The sequence below is a fragment of the Cupressus sempervirens genome, chromosome 10, assembly GCF_028749045.1.
Source record: "Cupressus sempervirens isolate cs-2001-9-10 chromosome 10, ASM2874904v1, whole genome shotgun sequence".
In the NCBI taxonomy this organism is placed as follows: domain Eukaryota; kingdom Viridiplantae; phylum Streptophyta; class Pinopsida; order Cupressales; family Cupressaceae; genus Cupressus; species Cupressus sempervirens.
In genome coordinates, this window is record NC_143127.1 from 904,500,795 (window position 1) to 904,518,648 (window position 17,854).

General features: G+C 36.0%; 1 protein-coding gene across 2 annotated transcripts in view; it reads right to left on the reverse strand.

Annotated features, from left to right (window-relative positions):
- Window positions 1-6,011: 6,011 nt before the first annotated feature.
- The window catches only part of LOC149536925 (Rubisco methyltransferase family protein), a 54,638-nt gene continuing 42,795 nt past the window's right edge, over window positions 6,012-17,854 (reverse strand). Inside the window, exons 4-5 of one of the 2 annotated variants that reach the window (XM_089805765.1) lie at window positions 6,776-7,027; window positions 6,012-6,649 (exon numbers count right to left, since the gene is read on the reverse strand). In XM_089805765.1, coding sequence (XP_089661891.1) covers window positions 6,296-6,649; window positions 6,776-7,027 — 606 coding nt within the window. In that variant the 3' untranslated portion in view covers window positions 6,012-6,295. Of the gene's footprint in view, window positions 6,650-6,763; window positions 7,028-17,854 lie in introns of both variants that reach the window. The other variant, XM_089805764.1, reaches the window with a different exon arrangement.

Genomic DNA, 17,854 nt, shown 5'->3' on the forward strand with positions numbered 1-17,854 from the left:
AATCATTCTGACCATACCCTGCAATCATGGAAGTGAAGGAAATGGGATCTCTTTCTAGTGTTTGGTCAAATACTTCATGAGCATCCTCTGTATAGTGATGTAATAAACAACTTTGTATATGTTGTGTGGCTTCCCTTGCTATGCACTTGATGTCCAAGCGGCAAATACAATCAAAGGTGGTGGAAAGTATGTCAAACAATTCACGTGCATGATGTGACTTGAACGATTCCAAATGATTTATGAGTTTCTTGTATCACATTTACTCGAGAATCTTATAAGATGCTTCACTGGACATTCATAAATGTAGTGTTGAGATGGCATCTCTATTAAGGAATTGTGTCAAATGGTTCTTTGGTTTATTGTCTAACAATTCATCAACGATCATTATGGCTCATACAATGTAAATCCAAAACAGCTTAAACATCACACACTAAGCTTCATTCCAACACTAAAAGTGTCCAACAGTTTGAACTCATGTTCACATACAACTCAACCTCGTGCCCACTTAGCAACTGTAAGTGTGGAATTTGACCAGGCTTTTGATCAGGCATTTACCATGTTGAATGGGCGCTTTCGTTCTTTAGGAATTTTGTCAATTAAGCCACTGTCAAACTAGCAATTCATATTCTCATTATATTTTTCTAATGCAGCCTTACACATCCATCTATAGCTTTTTCACATCTAGAGGTGGCTTATATAACAAGAGAGATAAATGCAAGTTGATAGAAATAATAGTCCACCAAGATAAGTGAGAGGGGAGTGAATCAGTTATCCAATTAAAACATTTATCAATCTTAATTAATCTTAACCATTCAATCAAAGTAAACAGCAATCATAAAAAGATGCACATACACAATTACACTAGGTTTGTTAACTAGGGAAACCCTTGATCAGAGGGAAAACCCCGGTGAGAATGATGCCCACAGAGATATACTAACATAGATATTCCCTGTTAGAGGATGGACCCTGTTAGGAGACTATAAATGCATTCAGTACATAAGTCCATGTTAGGAGACTTTGAATCCTTGTTAGAAGATTCCAACCCTATTATGAGTTGTAGAAGGCAGAAGGACCCACTGTCCAAACAGCTTCCAGAGCAAGACCATTGAACTTCACTATCCAACTGATCTCTCAACTATTCCTTGTAGAATAATTGTTCTTACTATGCTTTATCCTCTTTCCTGTATCATGTAACCAGGTCACAAACCTTGGATCCAAATATCAAACTTCGGATCTCAAAATAAAACCTTGGCAACGAAGTTTTCTTCAACTTCGCTCTGCTCTGCTTATCTTTGCAATTACTCGGCGTTCATCTCTTTTCTCCTCTTTTTCAATCTTCGTACTTCATGTAATCATTCATACATAACAAAGAAAAATGTCCTCTCTTTATACTAAATCCATAAAACAATTCCCTCGAGTCCACTATTACACCTCCTCATTTAATTATTATAGGACCTCATTAAGAACACTTTTTACTTAGTGAAAACATTAATATGTCGCCTTGTAACTTAAATAACTTTCTGTAAGTGTAACATTATGACGAGCAAGCTTAGCCACATCATCTCCAACATGTCTTCTACACGCTTTTAATCTTGCTTCTCAAAGTAATAAATCTGCTAAGAGATATAACAAGTTTACCAGAACATGCTTCTATAAACTCTATCTTAGAACAATTTTCACAAAAACTTGCATAACTTCTTCCAGGCTTAATATCTTTTGCTCTCAAGGTTAGTTGCATATACTAGACACTTGATCTTTACCATTGTTCTTTTGTTAGATACAACAGAAAATTGCTTTGTTGACATCAATGACAAACTTGATCTTTATTGTTGTTCTTTTGTTAGATACCACAGAAAATTGCCTTACTGACATCAATGAAAAACACAGTCATGAATGTAACATATCATCATGATAATGATCTAATCATGTTTCTACTATACTCCTCCATAGAAGTATCATCAACATTCATGCTTCCAATAGCAAGCTTGGGCAGCGCTATAAGTTTCTCCTTCAAAATGTGATGTACTGAGGTAACTTGGACCATGGTGTTGACTCTGTACTTCACAAAATTTTCTTGCATGTAGGTGTAAGGAAGACATGGGCTTTCTATCAAATAGATCACGTATTCAAGCTAGAGGTAAGACATGGTCTTGATATAAGTCTTGGCAGACTGCTAACTCTTCCAATGAATGCCTTGGCTTTATTCATCCATCAACCACTCAATGTGTCGCAAGTTTCTTTTTCCAATATACTTTGCATTGGAGATGCCTAGCACTATGGTATTGATTGCTCAACCTCATATTTCTTTTGCACATAGCTGGAATTAAGTCACGAACCTTCTATCAAGTAGATCACGTGTTCAAGATGGCAACGGCCCCTGAGACTTTTAATCAAATTCTTTTGTTTTGCATTGGACCCACTAAAAATTACTCCCATTTATTTGTAAAAACACGTTATCACCTTCAATCTACATCTTTAGATATACGCTCAAGACCTTGAAAGATCATACTTCACCATGAGATGGCATCTCTTTGAGAGTTCCCATTGAACAATTTGGTGTGTTTTAATTATTTCTACCTTTTAACTGTGGGAATGTGAGAGCATAAATCCTTTAAGTATCTGATGTTTCCTTGCACCAAGTTTTACCATTGGCATGAAGGAATTCAAAACTTTCTCAACCAAATCATTGTGTTTTCAAGAACCCCAGTTGATGATTAATGAATCTCAATTGTGAAAATGACTCTACAGATTATGAGTCCCTGGAGATAACTAACTTTTAATGAAATTCATCAACCTCTCAATTTTTAACCTTAGCATTTGGGAAAAATAGGTTAAAAATCATCTCCAAACCATGTGTTTTGGGTCTTGCTTAACCTTTTTAATTTTTGGTGGGTTAATGTTTGGTGTTCAAAATGTGCATTTGAAGTGCTTTTCTATACTCCTTTTTGGGTAGGGAGGTTAAGAATTCGAATGAAATTACGTGTTTTGAACCCAATTCTTAACCTCTTAATGTTACTATTTAAAGGTTAATGTTTCGATTGAAAACACTTATTTTGAGACCTATCATAACTTGGCACTCCAATGTCGGATTTCAAAAATTTGGAGTGCTAAACGGAGCTAGAGATAAGTCAAAGGCATCAAGGCCATAAAATTATTAAAAAGGTAATAGATTGCAAACTTTTAAAATTTAAATTTTAACACACTTGGATTCATCTGGACTGAATGAAATATTTTTTTTGCAATTTGACAAGTACATAAACCATGGCAACAAGACAATAGTTTTGTAATTTACTTGATTTGTATGGTGAATTTGAGAGTATTCTGCTTCATTCCCAAAGCCCATTGGGTAGTAGCTACGGGGCAACTTATGCACTCATATGCACCCATAGCCAATGTTAAATAGTGGAAGTGTTCTAAATTATTTATTGAGTAAAAGTGCATTTAAGTTGCACCATAGACTGCACCGCCCTGTAATGTTATTTATTTATTTTTGGACACTGTTTCAACAACTTTTTACATAGAAAATCTAAAACTTGTGGGTAAGTCATTCTACATTACAAATTTTAGCAATTAACCAAAAAACTTTAATGACAAACTAGAGTAGACTCGTGTATATTTATTAGATAGCATATATATTTATGATCCAATATTTAAGTTGTCGGAATTTGTTTTAACCCATGTGGTACTTCGTGATGAGAGCCGATTACAACCTATTTAATGGCATATTTTAATCCATTTCATTTAGATTCATACTCATTTTCGTATTCCATTCCCATCCCATTTCAACCCATTTTACTATTTTACGTTGCATATGATTTAATATTTATATATATGTCGTATTCAATGAGGTTTTGGGATTAAAATATGGAAAATGCATTATTGATATCTTTTACTAATTGTTATAATTACATCATGTTGATTTATGAGTGTAGATGTTCCAATCGCTTATTTTACAAACTCTTCATATTGCACTTTGGACAAAGAACCCATGTATGTCGTTGATCACAAGGATATCATATTTATTTATCACATTATCTTGGTGTTACAGTTACATTTATTAGTGTGACAACAAACTCATCTACGTAGATGCAATGAAATGGTGATTTTACCATTACTTATTCTTAGTTTGTGGCTGAGAAATCAGTTCCCATTCTTACCCGTGGGATCTAAGGGCGCTGCCATCTTCACAACGTTTAATAACTCCTTTCATAACTAATTAAAGGGAATCAGATTAGCTATTGTTGTATGATGGAGGATGTGAAAAGTGGTCAATCTGTTCTTTTAAACAGCCAGCGAAACCCACCACGTATTTCAATTTTATATTTACGATTTCAATTGCATAGTTTGTTTGTCTCTAACCGAAAATAGACCATATCTTTTGTATGTACTTGTTATGTCTAATCTATATAAGAAATGTAATATGGAGATGTGAGAGACAATTCTGTATTATTTTTCTGAGAAATAAAAGATTGTTTAATGTGCTAATCAACCCCGTACTCAACATTTTCTATCTCACCATCTGACGGACTGAGGAGAGGGCCCACTTCTTCGGACGTCTGTTGTGTTTTCTGGTTTTTATTTCAAGTGTGGTGTGTTTGAAGTTTCAATGGTATAGTGTTTTGTTTAAATTAATAGTCGGATTTGCATTATCAATATTTTTGAACAATAGAATTATTTATGTTTTATCTTATTCATTCAGCATAGCAAGTTCCGACTGTATTTCAAATTTCAGATTAGTCAATACATTGTTAATAGTTTCCGTCATATTTAAACTATTAAATCAGATTTCCATTTCGAATATTAGTGTGCTAGATCAACTATCCAACGTGACATTCTTGTATTGCTTAGTGATTAGCGTTCTTTGGAATTGTGAGTTTGATTTCTAGAATTATTTTAGTTTGTATCATTATTTTTGTTTGAAAAGACATTTTCATTTTTAATGTTCTTATTGTTTTAGTAGGTTTCAATTGAGCTCATGTCGCAGGAAGTGATAGTTCCCGTCACAATTTTATTTCAGTTTTCCATAAGTGCATTTTTGTGTGTCTCAGCTTCATTCATAATCACTCAAATCACAACTATCATCCCTTGATCGCATATTGCTCGAACACCTTTCACAAGCTTATGCTCTCGGATTAACACATATAGACCAGCCAAAATTCATCATAAATTATTAATTTATTCTTATTATTTGCCCCAGTGTTGGCCTATCACTTCGTTGCTGAAAAATGAGCAAATTTATTGGGTGTTTTCTGTATCCCTTTTTAAGTATTTTTATCATAAACGTCAAACAGTTTTATGCTTAGCATAAACATTACATACACAAATATATCGATTCCTAAAAAGTTCAAATAGACCACAGAGATCTTGCCTCCCAAAGAACCAACACAACTCTAAGACACTCAATATTGATTTTATAGTCGTTCCAACTGTTGACAAGACTGTGAATCAACGACCAAAGCGGTGGATACTGCAAGGATTTTTGTTGTCATCTGGGAAGCCTGATCAATTTTAAGATGAAACGGATATACTTTACTAGTTACAGTAAATTCATCATCTTCCAAGCATTTAATAAACTGCCTCTCCCACAATTCTGCCCACCCAAGACTATCCCATCACAAAATACACCCATGTCCTGTCACAGCCATTTCTCAACAATACAATTTCATATAAACAAGAGACATGCTTCCAGATAATTGTTCCGCATCTTAACGATAATAACTGCTGGATAGATATTGGATTACCATTACAGACAGAATTCTAGAAATCAACAGTTGATCTCGATTGATGCTTCCCAATCTTTGCACAAAAGAGTTTTAGTAGTTCACAGTCTTGGTTGATGATTCCAGATCTATTCACGGAAGGATATGAGACGTAAATGTAGGAGAATCTGGGTAATCTGGGTTGAAACAAAAATGCAGGAAAATTCTCCAAAAAGATCTGATATTCACTAATGGCGGTGCTTAACAACATTGGTATGGGATTACTATTTTTTATCAGCAACAATAATAAGCTTTACAAAAATACAGATAACACGAATAGAATTAAATTTTAATAGAGTCAATAGATATCAGACCACAAACCTTCATATCAAATTTTGAAGTACTCTATTGCATTCCGACAATAAGCAAAAGATTTCGATAAGCTACTCAGAAATTGTATCAGCACACTTTCTTTAAAACATATGTGCGCTCATTTGATTAGGAAAATGCAACCTCAATATTAGATAAAACAAACATATATATCTTTGCCGCATAAAAACTGCCCAATCAATTCATCTATGCCGTGTGTTTTCTTTTCATCTTAAATTCTTCACTTTCTTAGTCAAAGCCTTCATGACTTTGATAAGCAGTTCTTTCTTACTTAACCGAAATTCAATTGCCAATTTCAGAGCTTCAGAATTCCCTTCTTTCTCCAAAATCGTCTTATCTTCAGTTATTTGGGTTGGGAAATGTCCCAGAGCAATGACACATAGAGCGACAATGGTGCGGAGAACATTACTCTCATTAGCCACACCAAGAGGAGCTTCGACAGTCAATGAATGAAGAGCATTCAGACCATACTTCTGAATAGACGCAGACTCTTCCGCAAACAATATTCTAAGAGCAGCTACTAACCGACCATCAACTATCTCTGGACCTCCCAAAGTTACCTGTTAGATATCATCAAACGTTTAACTGAACATTCACATACATTCTCTTGCTACATTAATTATGGCAGACCAATAAATTTAAGCAGCTTAAGCTAACAAAACTTAGAGATGAACCTTGGAATTGACCTTATCCCCATGAAAATGTAATTGAGAAAGAAGCTCCTGCTGCCATGCAGCAGGAGATGCAAAAGAAGTACACTGCACACCAGCAGTTATAGCAGCGGCATCCAAAAGAAGTTCATCATATTTTAGCTCTACATAATCATGTTGATTTCCAGGGACTATAAATCCATAATCTAACAAAAGTAAGTCATTGGTCAATGAACCATAGTTTAATAGTATCGGTTCATCTTCTTCAATTTTCTCTTCTGCAACAACCTGCATGGCAAAAAACAAACGCAATGTAAAAATCTACAAGCCAACCCAAAGCTCGTAGATGATCTACGTGTAAAATTTCAAAAAGATAATTCATCTCATCGTAATGATAACACCTTAGAATGCATGCATTAGAATATCATCTACAATTTAAGTAGATGAATCTTAGCTATCAATCGTCAGGACTCAGAATGTATCTCATTGTTATAGTTTCTAATCTCCTAGAATGAAGATACTTTAATTTAAGTTGCCGATTTGGGTTCCGGTTCAGCTACGGATATGGGGTTCGGGTACGTGGGTACGACAATATTTTTCCTCCCTTGCGGGTTCAGGTTCGTCTGTATATGTATGCATGTACATATGTTAAAACATCGAAGTTATAAATATAAAAGAAGAGTGATACTCATAAATTCATAATGGCCACTAAAGTTATAAATTAATCAATTGTATTACTGATATAGTTTCAGATTACATGCATTGGCAATTGACATCAACATGAACATGATCAACAAACATAACTATTGGCTGGCTTTTACAAATTTATCAACAGACATGTCCTTAGATCTACAAATTAAAAAAATCAATCCCTGATCTTCAAATGAATCGAAGTAGAATTCTGTTCACTACTGCCATGAACTAAGGGTATTATATAGAATAATTTTGGCTTGAATAATATTACCAAGCTGTTGCAAGACAGTATCTAAAGTTGATAGAAAAAAACATGCTGATGAACAAATCTGAAATACATACATAAACTGACCTACCGCCCTGGGGTACTTTCTAGATGCCCAGATTCACTGTAGGTCTCTCACAGAAGGACCCACAGAGAACCTGTGAAGTACCCCAGAAGGACCAGTACCAGGACCCAGGCCTAAATAGAAGAATCCAGAAACTGAGACTTTAATCAATTTAAATAATAAAATTGGTAGCAGAACTCATAGTGAACATGTCCAAGGAAATTTGAAACATTGATGTGAAACTGGAAAAGTAAGTGAAAATATAGATGAGGATACAATTAGTTGGCAGGCATTAGATTCCTTTGATGGGCAAGAAGCAAATATACATTGGAGAAAGATACCTTTCCACTTCGCATAAAGTAGCTGTCACTTCTTAAGACAGAATTGAGCTTTGATTCTTAAAAGTGTAGATGACAGTACAATTAGGTTGGCAGACATTAGAATCCTTTAATGGGCAAGAAGAAAATACTTTTAAGTAAGATCCCTTAGAATGCAGAAGAAGTCACTTTTTTAGACAGTACCGAGCATTAATGCTGAAACCTAAGGTTGTGTGTGTGAACGCATATGTGTGTACATGCACGTCTATCTCAAATATCTCAAACAGTTAAATGCAGAAAGTTAATACAAGTTAGATGTTTTTCTCTACTACCAAAGAAAGCACAAAGCCTGATGTAGCTCCGAATGCTGTGTGTGTGTGTGCATGTGTGAGTGAGAGAGAGAGAGAGAGCTATTACTTTCTGAATATCTGAAATAGTAAGATGTGGAAAGTTAATTCAAGATACAATTATAAATGTACTTAGCTCTACAACCAAAGAAAACACATAACTTGATGTAGGTTGGCAGGCATTGGATCCTTTTATGGGCAAGAGGCAAAACTAATTTGAGTAAGATCCCTTAGCATGTAGCAGAGGTCACGGTCTTAGACAGTATTGAGCTTTAATGTGTAAGCCTAAGGTTGTGTGCCTGCACGTGTATCTCAAATAGCTCAAACAGCTAAATGCAGAAAGTAAATACAAGTTAGATGTTTTTTCTCTACGACCAAAGAAAGCACAGAGGCTGATGTGGCTCTGAATGTCATATGTGTGTGTGTGTGACAGCTATTGCATTCTGAAAATCTGGAATAGCTAGATGGAGAAAGTTAATTTAAGATATATGTACTTAGCTCTCCAACCAAAGAAAGCACATAACTTGGTGTAGCTCTTAGTCCAATATGCTTCAAGATCTGAAGAGGGTATCTACGTCATTGATTCACCTTAGAATCAGAATGTTGTTTCACTAAGTAGTGATTGGGTCTGATGATCAAGGTCAATCCATGATCATGGAAATGCCTTTACCCGGAGAATTGATTTATCAGACTATACAATTCTGTTCTCCACTTCAACTAATCCACTTTTTGTGTGCATGCTCATGTGCACATGTATGTGCGTATGAATCTGAGGGCTATATTTTTCTGAATATCTGTAGTGGTTAAAATGCAGAAAGATAATGTAAGATAAATGTACTTACCTCTAGGACCAAAGAAAGCACAAAACCTGATGTAGCTGTGAATTTACTATGCATCAGGATATGAAACAGAGTATCTATAACTGTGTTCTACCTCAGAATTGGAATATTTTGTTTTCACTGTGCAGGATCGGGTCTGATGATCAAAGACAATCCACAAACATCAAAATGTCTTTTACATGTGGAATTGATTTAGCAGACCATACAATTCTGCTCTATGCTTTTCACCTGATTCACATCTACTTCTTTCCTTATGGCTAAGGGCTGCAATATTTTTATATACCCTTGGTGGGGCTGCCATTATTCACATGCGAACTTGTTCTAGGTCAACCCAAAGGAATGTGTATGAACAATTGATGACAGCATCCTTGACATGTGCATATGCTCCAAGGAATACTATGCAGATCTAGATTTCTTTTATTGCACCAATTGAAGTATGGAATGTGGATGGTATTTGAATGTAGCTCTGAAATTCAAGGACATGTATAATGAATGTATCAAATGTATATATACAAAGGCATTGTTGCGACCTTTTCACACCATCACCCATTGCAAATGGGGGCCCCTCTTTTCACTTTAGCAGCTGGTAGTTTAGTGGTCTTGGTGGCAGTACAGCAGCTTTCGGGGTCTTCAATGCCAACTCCTGGAGTGGCGTAAGAATCAGGTTGGAGTCTAGGAGAGTATGAGGTTTCTCAGTTGCCATGTTGGGTGTCTAGCACTTAGTCAATTGCCTAAGTAAGATTGAGATTTGGTCTAAGGAGTCAGGAGTCTGCTTTAGAATTCAAGTCTCCATCACCAAGAGAGTGGAAGCCTGATCAAAAGAGTGAAAAGTCGGAGTAGGAACACCATAAAGTGAGAATCGAGGTGCAATGTCAGGATCAAAGCATGAGAAAGGGGACTTTTATAATCTGATCAGAGATAAGCCTGATATAAATGGAGAAAACTTGATTTGAGCATGATCAACTTAGAGACAACAATTTGAACAAGTTTGAGGCCAAGTATTGAGAAAATGGCACAAGAATTAGGATGAAAACTGCAATGATCTCATCTTTTAGCCTTCACATTCTCCAAAGTCCAAGTGGAGGATAAGAAGAAATTAAATTAATTTCTTATAAAGTCATTCAATTAAAGATTAAAAGGTGACTTTGTATTTAATTAATTAACTTATTAATTACAAGGGAGTAGCTTCTAGGGTATGCATTAATTATTGGAAGGATAGAAGCCTCTCGTGATTTAATTAATCATTGCCAGGGAGGAATTTCTGGGGTATGCATTAATTATTGGAAGGAGGAAGCTTCTAGCTCTTGCAATTAATTAATGTTTTAGTTCTTTCCAGAAGGATGAAGAAAAGGATAAATAGGGCTAAAAGTTTCATTGCTGATCATCGGATGATTATGACTTGCATTTGATAAGAGCTTGGATGTGTGAATCACACTCCCTTCTTTTTGGCAATAGAGGACGTTCATTCTCTGTTGTAACATTCTAGACGTCATTCCCTTAGGATTTGCCCTTTGGAATACATCTCTTTGTAATTGATTGCAGCATTCGCAGCATTAATATAATTTCAGCCTTGGTTCAGCTTTTGGGCATTCCTGGGTGTCCATTATAGTGGTATCAGAGCCATTAGTCCTGCCATCCTGTGGAGATCTTAAGCATTTAATCCAGTCATACAGACACAGAGGAGACATTCTTTGAACAAGACAGTAGCATGGGTGACCGAGATGATAGAAATACCAGTTCCGACCAAGAAAATGTAATATTTAGATTACTAGGTACATTAGAGAAAGGGCGACGTATGCAACAGGAGCAAAATAGGCGAATGGATATGATGTTGCAACTTATGGCTAAAAAGATGGGCATCAACATTGATGATTTGTATGTTGCTCCAGAGCAGAAGGTAGTTGATTCTTCAGATGGGATCGAGACACCACCGGGCTATGCTGTTGGTGATAGTCAGGAGTCCACATATGAAGCTTTGTCAGAGGATGGTGATGCAGCAATAATGGGATTAGGAGAATGCAAGGATACTGTCATATCAGCAGCCACTTCTATGTCAATTGAACCATCCAACAAGGAGTTTAGCAGTATGCATGCAGTTGTAGATGTGTGCTTTGATGATAGTACACCTGTTATTGCTAATGAGGTGAGTGATATAGTGACAAAGTCATATTATACTATCGATCAACAAAGTGTTGATGTTCACTTTTGCGATAGTACTATGTTCAACATGGATGCCACATTGTCCTATGACAATTTGATGTTTGCGATTGATATTGACCACTCTCCTGAGTGGAGTTGGGCTTTGTTTTCACCATCTACAAAGATTCAATTTTGTGTTGCAGAAATTGGGAAGAAGAGATTTCATAGATCTTTTATGGAGCCGCCTTCTGGTGACATCCAGACTTATACTTCATCAGCACAAGTTTTGGGAGCTAGCTTGCAGGACATGTGGTTGGTCTTAATGGTGTTCATTTGCAGTTTGTTTAATGTCCATATGGATATCACATATTACTTCAATTGGGATCCAGGTGGAGGTTGGAGTTCATTATGTTACTTAATTGCTTGAGGACAAGCAATTTTAAGGAGGGCGGATTTGTAATGATCCAATCTTTTAGCCTTCACATTCTCCAAAGTCCAAGTGGAGGATAAGAAGAAATTAAATTAATTTAATTAAAGATTAAAAGGTGACTTTGTATTTAATTAATTAAATTATCAATTACAAGGGAGTACCTTCTAGGGTATGTATTAATTATTGGAAGGACGGAAGCCTCTCGTGATTTAATTAATTATTGCCAAGGAGGAATTTCTGGGGTATGCATTAATTATTGGAAGGACGAAGCTTCTAGCTCTTGCAATTAATTAATGTTTTAGTTCCTTCCAGAAGGATGAAGAAAAGGATAAATAGGGCTGAAAGTCTCATTGCTGATCATCAGATGATTATGACTTGCATTTGATAAGAGCTTGGATGTGTGAATCACACTCCTTTTTGGGCAATAGAGGACATTCATTCTCTGTTGTAACATTCTAGACGTCATTCCCTTAGGGTTTGGCCTTTGGAATACATCTCTTTGTAATTGATTGCAGCATTCTCAGCATTAATATAATTTCAGCCTTGGTCCAGCTTTTGGGCATTCTTGGGTGTCCATTACATAAACGGATAAGATGTGGACATGAAAGATGTATACTAAGTGTTCCAGCATTTAGATCTGAAATGAAACAATGCCAAAAGAAAAAAATCATCAATAAGGAAGACTTTTTACTAAGCAATAAGGAAGAAGTTAAAGCTTTCAAAGAAAAGACAAAAACTCAAGAATTTTGGAACTCAAAAAATATTTCCAACTCATGGTTGGAATCTGACTGTGAGCTGAAAATTGAATTACGGCTCTACGTCAATATCTGAACATGAGTTGGAATTCCATTTCCAACTACCCTCCAAATTCCAACCTAGTTTGGAGGCATGTCAAGATGTTTGGGAGATGAAATTGGACTTGAAATGAAAGTAGAAAATCAAATTGGATGGAGAATAAGGAGAATTGGTCAAGTTTTTCAAGGAAGAAATCAGGTTCCAAAACAAAATCAGGAGATGAAAATTAAATCTGAATTGCATTCCATCAGCAATCAACAAAAAAAATTGCAATCAAATGTGCAAATTATAAGTCATAAATGAAGGCCAAAACCATAAATTCCAGGTAGAGAATTGAATGGACGAAATTGGGATCTAGCATGGATTGGAAGATTTCCAACTCGTGGTTGAATTCCAACCAAGAGCTGGAAATCAATTCCAACCTGTTGATGTCAGTTTTGTACCACTACATAACACATAGCAATCGAATACTTGATATAGAATACCAAACACTCAATCCCTCTCTTGAAAAGTAAATACTCATGAAGAACATGAGAAAAACTCCAAGGTTCTTGACACCTGTGGATACTAACTCAATTATATTAATGTGATTTGTTGGTTAGTCGCGTACGCGGGCTTACGATATTCATTCTAAGATAACCTAGTCGTACTTTGCTTTGCTTGACTTGTTCTTTTCTCCTTGATCACTTCCACTTTCAACTACTCCTACCACTAATTGCTTACTGCTCTACTACTACTCCTATGAATGAAGAAATTAGCAAATGGACGAAAATCCAACTAAATTGCCAGCGGCACTACCTCTATTGGTGCAATGATTCTAAGGGATATTCTTAAGATTTTCACACTAACACCTATCTTCCAACCCAACTTGAAGTACAACCAGAAAGATGAAATGCAAGCAGAACTTGGAAGCGATCGGACTAGATTACGACATAAGGCTTCCTAACAAGCAACTAGGATGCTAATGGCCTAGTATATAGATCCCTATCAAACATTCACTAACATCATCATACACCTAGCCATCTACTTCTACTCTAACAAAATAAAATGAAATCCTACTTTAATTTGAGAGATGAGAAGAAACATGCAAATACACCAAAATTATCATGTTTATCCACCATGCAAGCCACAACAATGAATAAAGAACAATTTTGACAGTATTTTGGCAACAATTCTCCAACATAACTCTCATTTACAAATAAGAACAAAATGGCCTTATATAGAGGCTCAAAATTACGAGTGGCCAAGATTAAGAGGCAAAATCAAGGGCCAAGATTAAACCCTACAAATCCCTAATTAGGGTTACCATCATTCAACCAATTACATGAGGGAACCAACTTTGTGGGCCAATGAGAAAATTACAATAATATGTCAACCAATGAGAACATAGGACACTTGGCACGATTTGATTGCATGCACAGGAAATTGCCACCTTATCAACCTTATAAATTTATTTAATCTTTGAGATGAGGTGAAGCCTTGGATGCTTGAGCTCGTCCCTAGAAACTTTCTCATCGCCACTTGATCTTGCTTGTACCTAATGTCCTAACCTTGAAAGGGTGAGGTCTCCATGCACTTGGGGTAATCTGGCATTGGCCTCGCTAGCTTGCCCAAATGTGAACCTCTTTGCAATTGGAGAATCTTGCTTTTGGCCACCACCTTGAAATCGAACTTGACCTCTTTCAACATTTCGTCTAACTTTCCTCCTTCATTATCCTTGCCTTCCTTAACCTTCCTATTCGAACTTGGTTTGCATGAATAGCCAAGCCTTGCCTAGCCTCAAATATTTTCAAATCACTTCAAATTTGTTCTTCCCTGAAATTCACTCTTCCTTGAGATTCACTTTTCAATTTTCACTGCCTCTAAATCAAATAAAAGAGTTAGGACCCCATATAGAATTGCTTTTGATTTTGCACTGTCCTAAGTTGCAACTCTAAATTTTCAATTATAATTCTAGCCCAATCAAATTTTCTCTTTCCATTTTCAATTTCATCAATAAAATAGTACATCCAATTCTCGAATTGCATACCTTGAGCCATGCCCATGATCCAACTAAGAAGCACAATAAGGTTGTCATACTCCAACTTGAAATCTAACCGAGTGAGCTTTGACGGCCTAGTAACTCCCTTCTTGCCTTCGTGTAACCAATTTTGTCTTAGATGAATGAAGTAAGCATCCTAATTATCCTGAAAGAACTTGGTCCCCTGATCCATCATTACGACTGTCATGCCTTTATGCTGGGGAATATTGAATACTTCTTCGACCACTTATCTACTGATGTTAGCCAACACTATTTTCCCTTCATCGAAAACGATGGACTTGGTCACAATATCAAACTAGGATGCACACTCCATTATCAATTCTAAAAAAAGCAAGGTAGGAAGGAAAGCCGCCACGTACACAATTCCACTCTTGTAGATCTTCTTCGCCATGGGAGATTGTCCTTCCTTCAATCTATCCTTCAACTGTACCATGTTCACCGTGTCGATATTGGTATCACTTATTCATCTCACTTTTGAGAAGAAGGTGGTCTTAGGTATCATATCTTTTCTTTTTTAGTATTTATTCCCTTTGGGTTCTTGCTTGTACTAACATTCACCATCTTAAACACTTATTTTTGTCTCTTCGTTCTAAATGATATGGACTACACATATCAATCTCCAAACTTTTTTCTATAGATGGAATCTAGCTTATTTCCACCTCTCCAAATCATATCTCTACACTTATCAATCTCCAAACTTCAATCCTAGGGGTGGGATTACCACTTATTTCTGCCTCTTTGTTACCTTAGGATGTACTACACTTATATCTCCCAACTTCAATCCTAGGGTGGTCTAGCTTATTTTTGCCTCTCCAAATATCCTATCATGAAATCTGCACTTTATCTCCCAACTTCAGACTATCAATGGAGATGATGAAGTGGTGGATGAATAGTGCAAAAAAAAGATAAGGGAAACGAACCAAGCAAGAACAAGGAATAAAATCCGCCTTTAAAACCAATCTTCACCTCTAAAAAAGAATGAGAATCTTACCTTAAATTTGCCTTCTCCCAACAATCAGGCCTCTTCAAGTTCAAATCTGATCTGAAAAAATTCAATTCTCCTTGCAAATAATGAATCTCTAGCAAAAATCAGAATTCAACAACCTTGTCTCTCTTGAAAATTCTCCAATATGCAAAATCGGATCTCATGCAAATTCTGCCCTCTTGTGAAATTCGCCCAGCTCTACAAAAATCAGACTTTCCAAGACAACTTTTCTGCCCTTTAACCAATTTCAGACCTTCAAAATTGCCCTAGGAAGAAATCACAATCCCCCCAAGCAAAAATCACCAACCTCCAAAACCTGCCTTCAAAATTGCACCTCTACTGCAAATTTGGGTCTGCACTTTAAAACTCTGCCATACTACAAATTTCGGCCAACTAGAGCAGAAAATTGCCCCCTAAAAATTAGAATTGTTGCCTCCAAAATTCGCCCAGCTAGGGTAGAAAATTGCTCCTCTAAATCAGACCTTCTGCTGCAAATTTGGGCCTCCAAACAAATTCGCCTAGGTCAGAAAAGAAATCTGCTCCTCACAAAAAATAACGCCCCTCAAATGAAGAAAGTCACTGCCCAAAAGGAGGAAAATTGCTGTCAAAAATCGGAAAATCAGACCTCGTGATCAACCATGCTCCCCTTCCAAACAAATTTGCTGCTCCACAAAATGGAAGAAGTTGGAATAAGAAATGAAAAGAAGGAGCCTCTTCTTATACCAAACATTTGCCTCCTTGAATAGGGCCTACCTACATTGGAGGGAAATAAAATTAAATAAGGGGTTTAAATTAGCCAAATCCGAAATTACCATAAGCCTTGGAGTTGAAATTTTTTTTAAAAAATCATGTAGGCCTGTAATATAGCTTTAAACCTTCCCCATTGTGGACCCAATAATTTACCTTGAATTTCACACATCTTAGGCCTTAAAATACATTGAATTTAACACAAAAAGGGGACCAAATTAAATTTCCAAATTACAAACAGTCAACCCAAAAATATGATTTTAATTTCAATTTCACTTCCTTTTAAAATTTTGAAATCCTCCTCTAGGCAATTTAATATCAACTTAATCAAATTTTGCACTTCAATCCAATTTCAATTTTCTTTGCTATACAATTTCAATTTGCAATTAAAATAAATCCTTATTTGGCAATTCAATTTTATTCAAAATTCAATTTCACCATCGAAAAATTTCTTTCCACCGTCAAGTTTTTTTAGATTTCCAAAACAACTAAGTCCACAAATTCATTTTGAAAATGCTCAAACTTATACAATTATATCAAATTTTCAAAAATCCATCTAAGTCCAAAATTTACAAATTTGTCCTACCAGATATTATTTTAACCATCGAAAAAATGTTGTTAAATTCTATTTGGCCTAAGGACAAAATTACATGTTCCAAAAAATCAAGTTTAGCACCAGGTGAAAATAAACCAAATCCCTCCTAGAGACCAAGACGTCTAAGGTGTAAAATTACCAATCCGAAACTTCTAGACAACTCCAAGAATTCACTAAGCCAAACAAAGACTTACAACGCCCGTGAAAATTGCAAAGGCCTACCCAAAAAAGGGGGGTTCCCCAAAGTTTTGGGGCAATGGTGTGAAAGCCTCACAATACAACCATGAGCTGGAAATGCATTTCGAACTAGGCCTCAAACTCCACCCAGCTAGGTAGATTTGAACTCCAAACATGAATGATTTTTTTATGCAATTAGTTGGCAATTTCCATGAGGTATCCAAGTACCGCTTTCCATGTGAAGTCAGTTTCCAATACTACTAAGATTTACAAAAATTACAACTAGACGCTAATTTCTGCCCAAAATGATGAGGGTGAATTTCCAAGCAAGATAGCTGTAAAGATCACAACCAGACTAGAAGTGAAAATCAGAGTTTTAGAAACTTAGAGAAGCTTCCAAAACTCGCAAACATAATTCTTATAGGGGCAAAATTCTATCAGCTCCAAGGTGCAAACTCAGATTTTTGTCACAATTAGCGAATGTTATAATTGAGGTTCTCACTCTTGTCTAGAAACCATATGATAAAATCAGGACATCAAAACTTTAAAAGGCCCAGAATTTAGAAATCTAAATTTGAAAACAGAAGATAAAAATAGTCTTGCAAATGTAGCCTCATGTTAAGATATTATGTGAACATTGATTGGAATATCTTAAATTTCTTTACACCCACCATTCTTGTG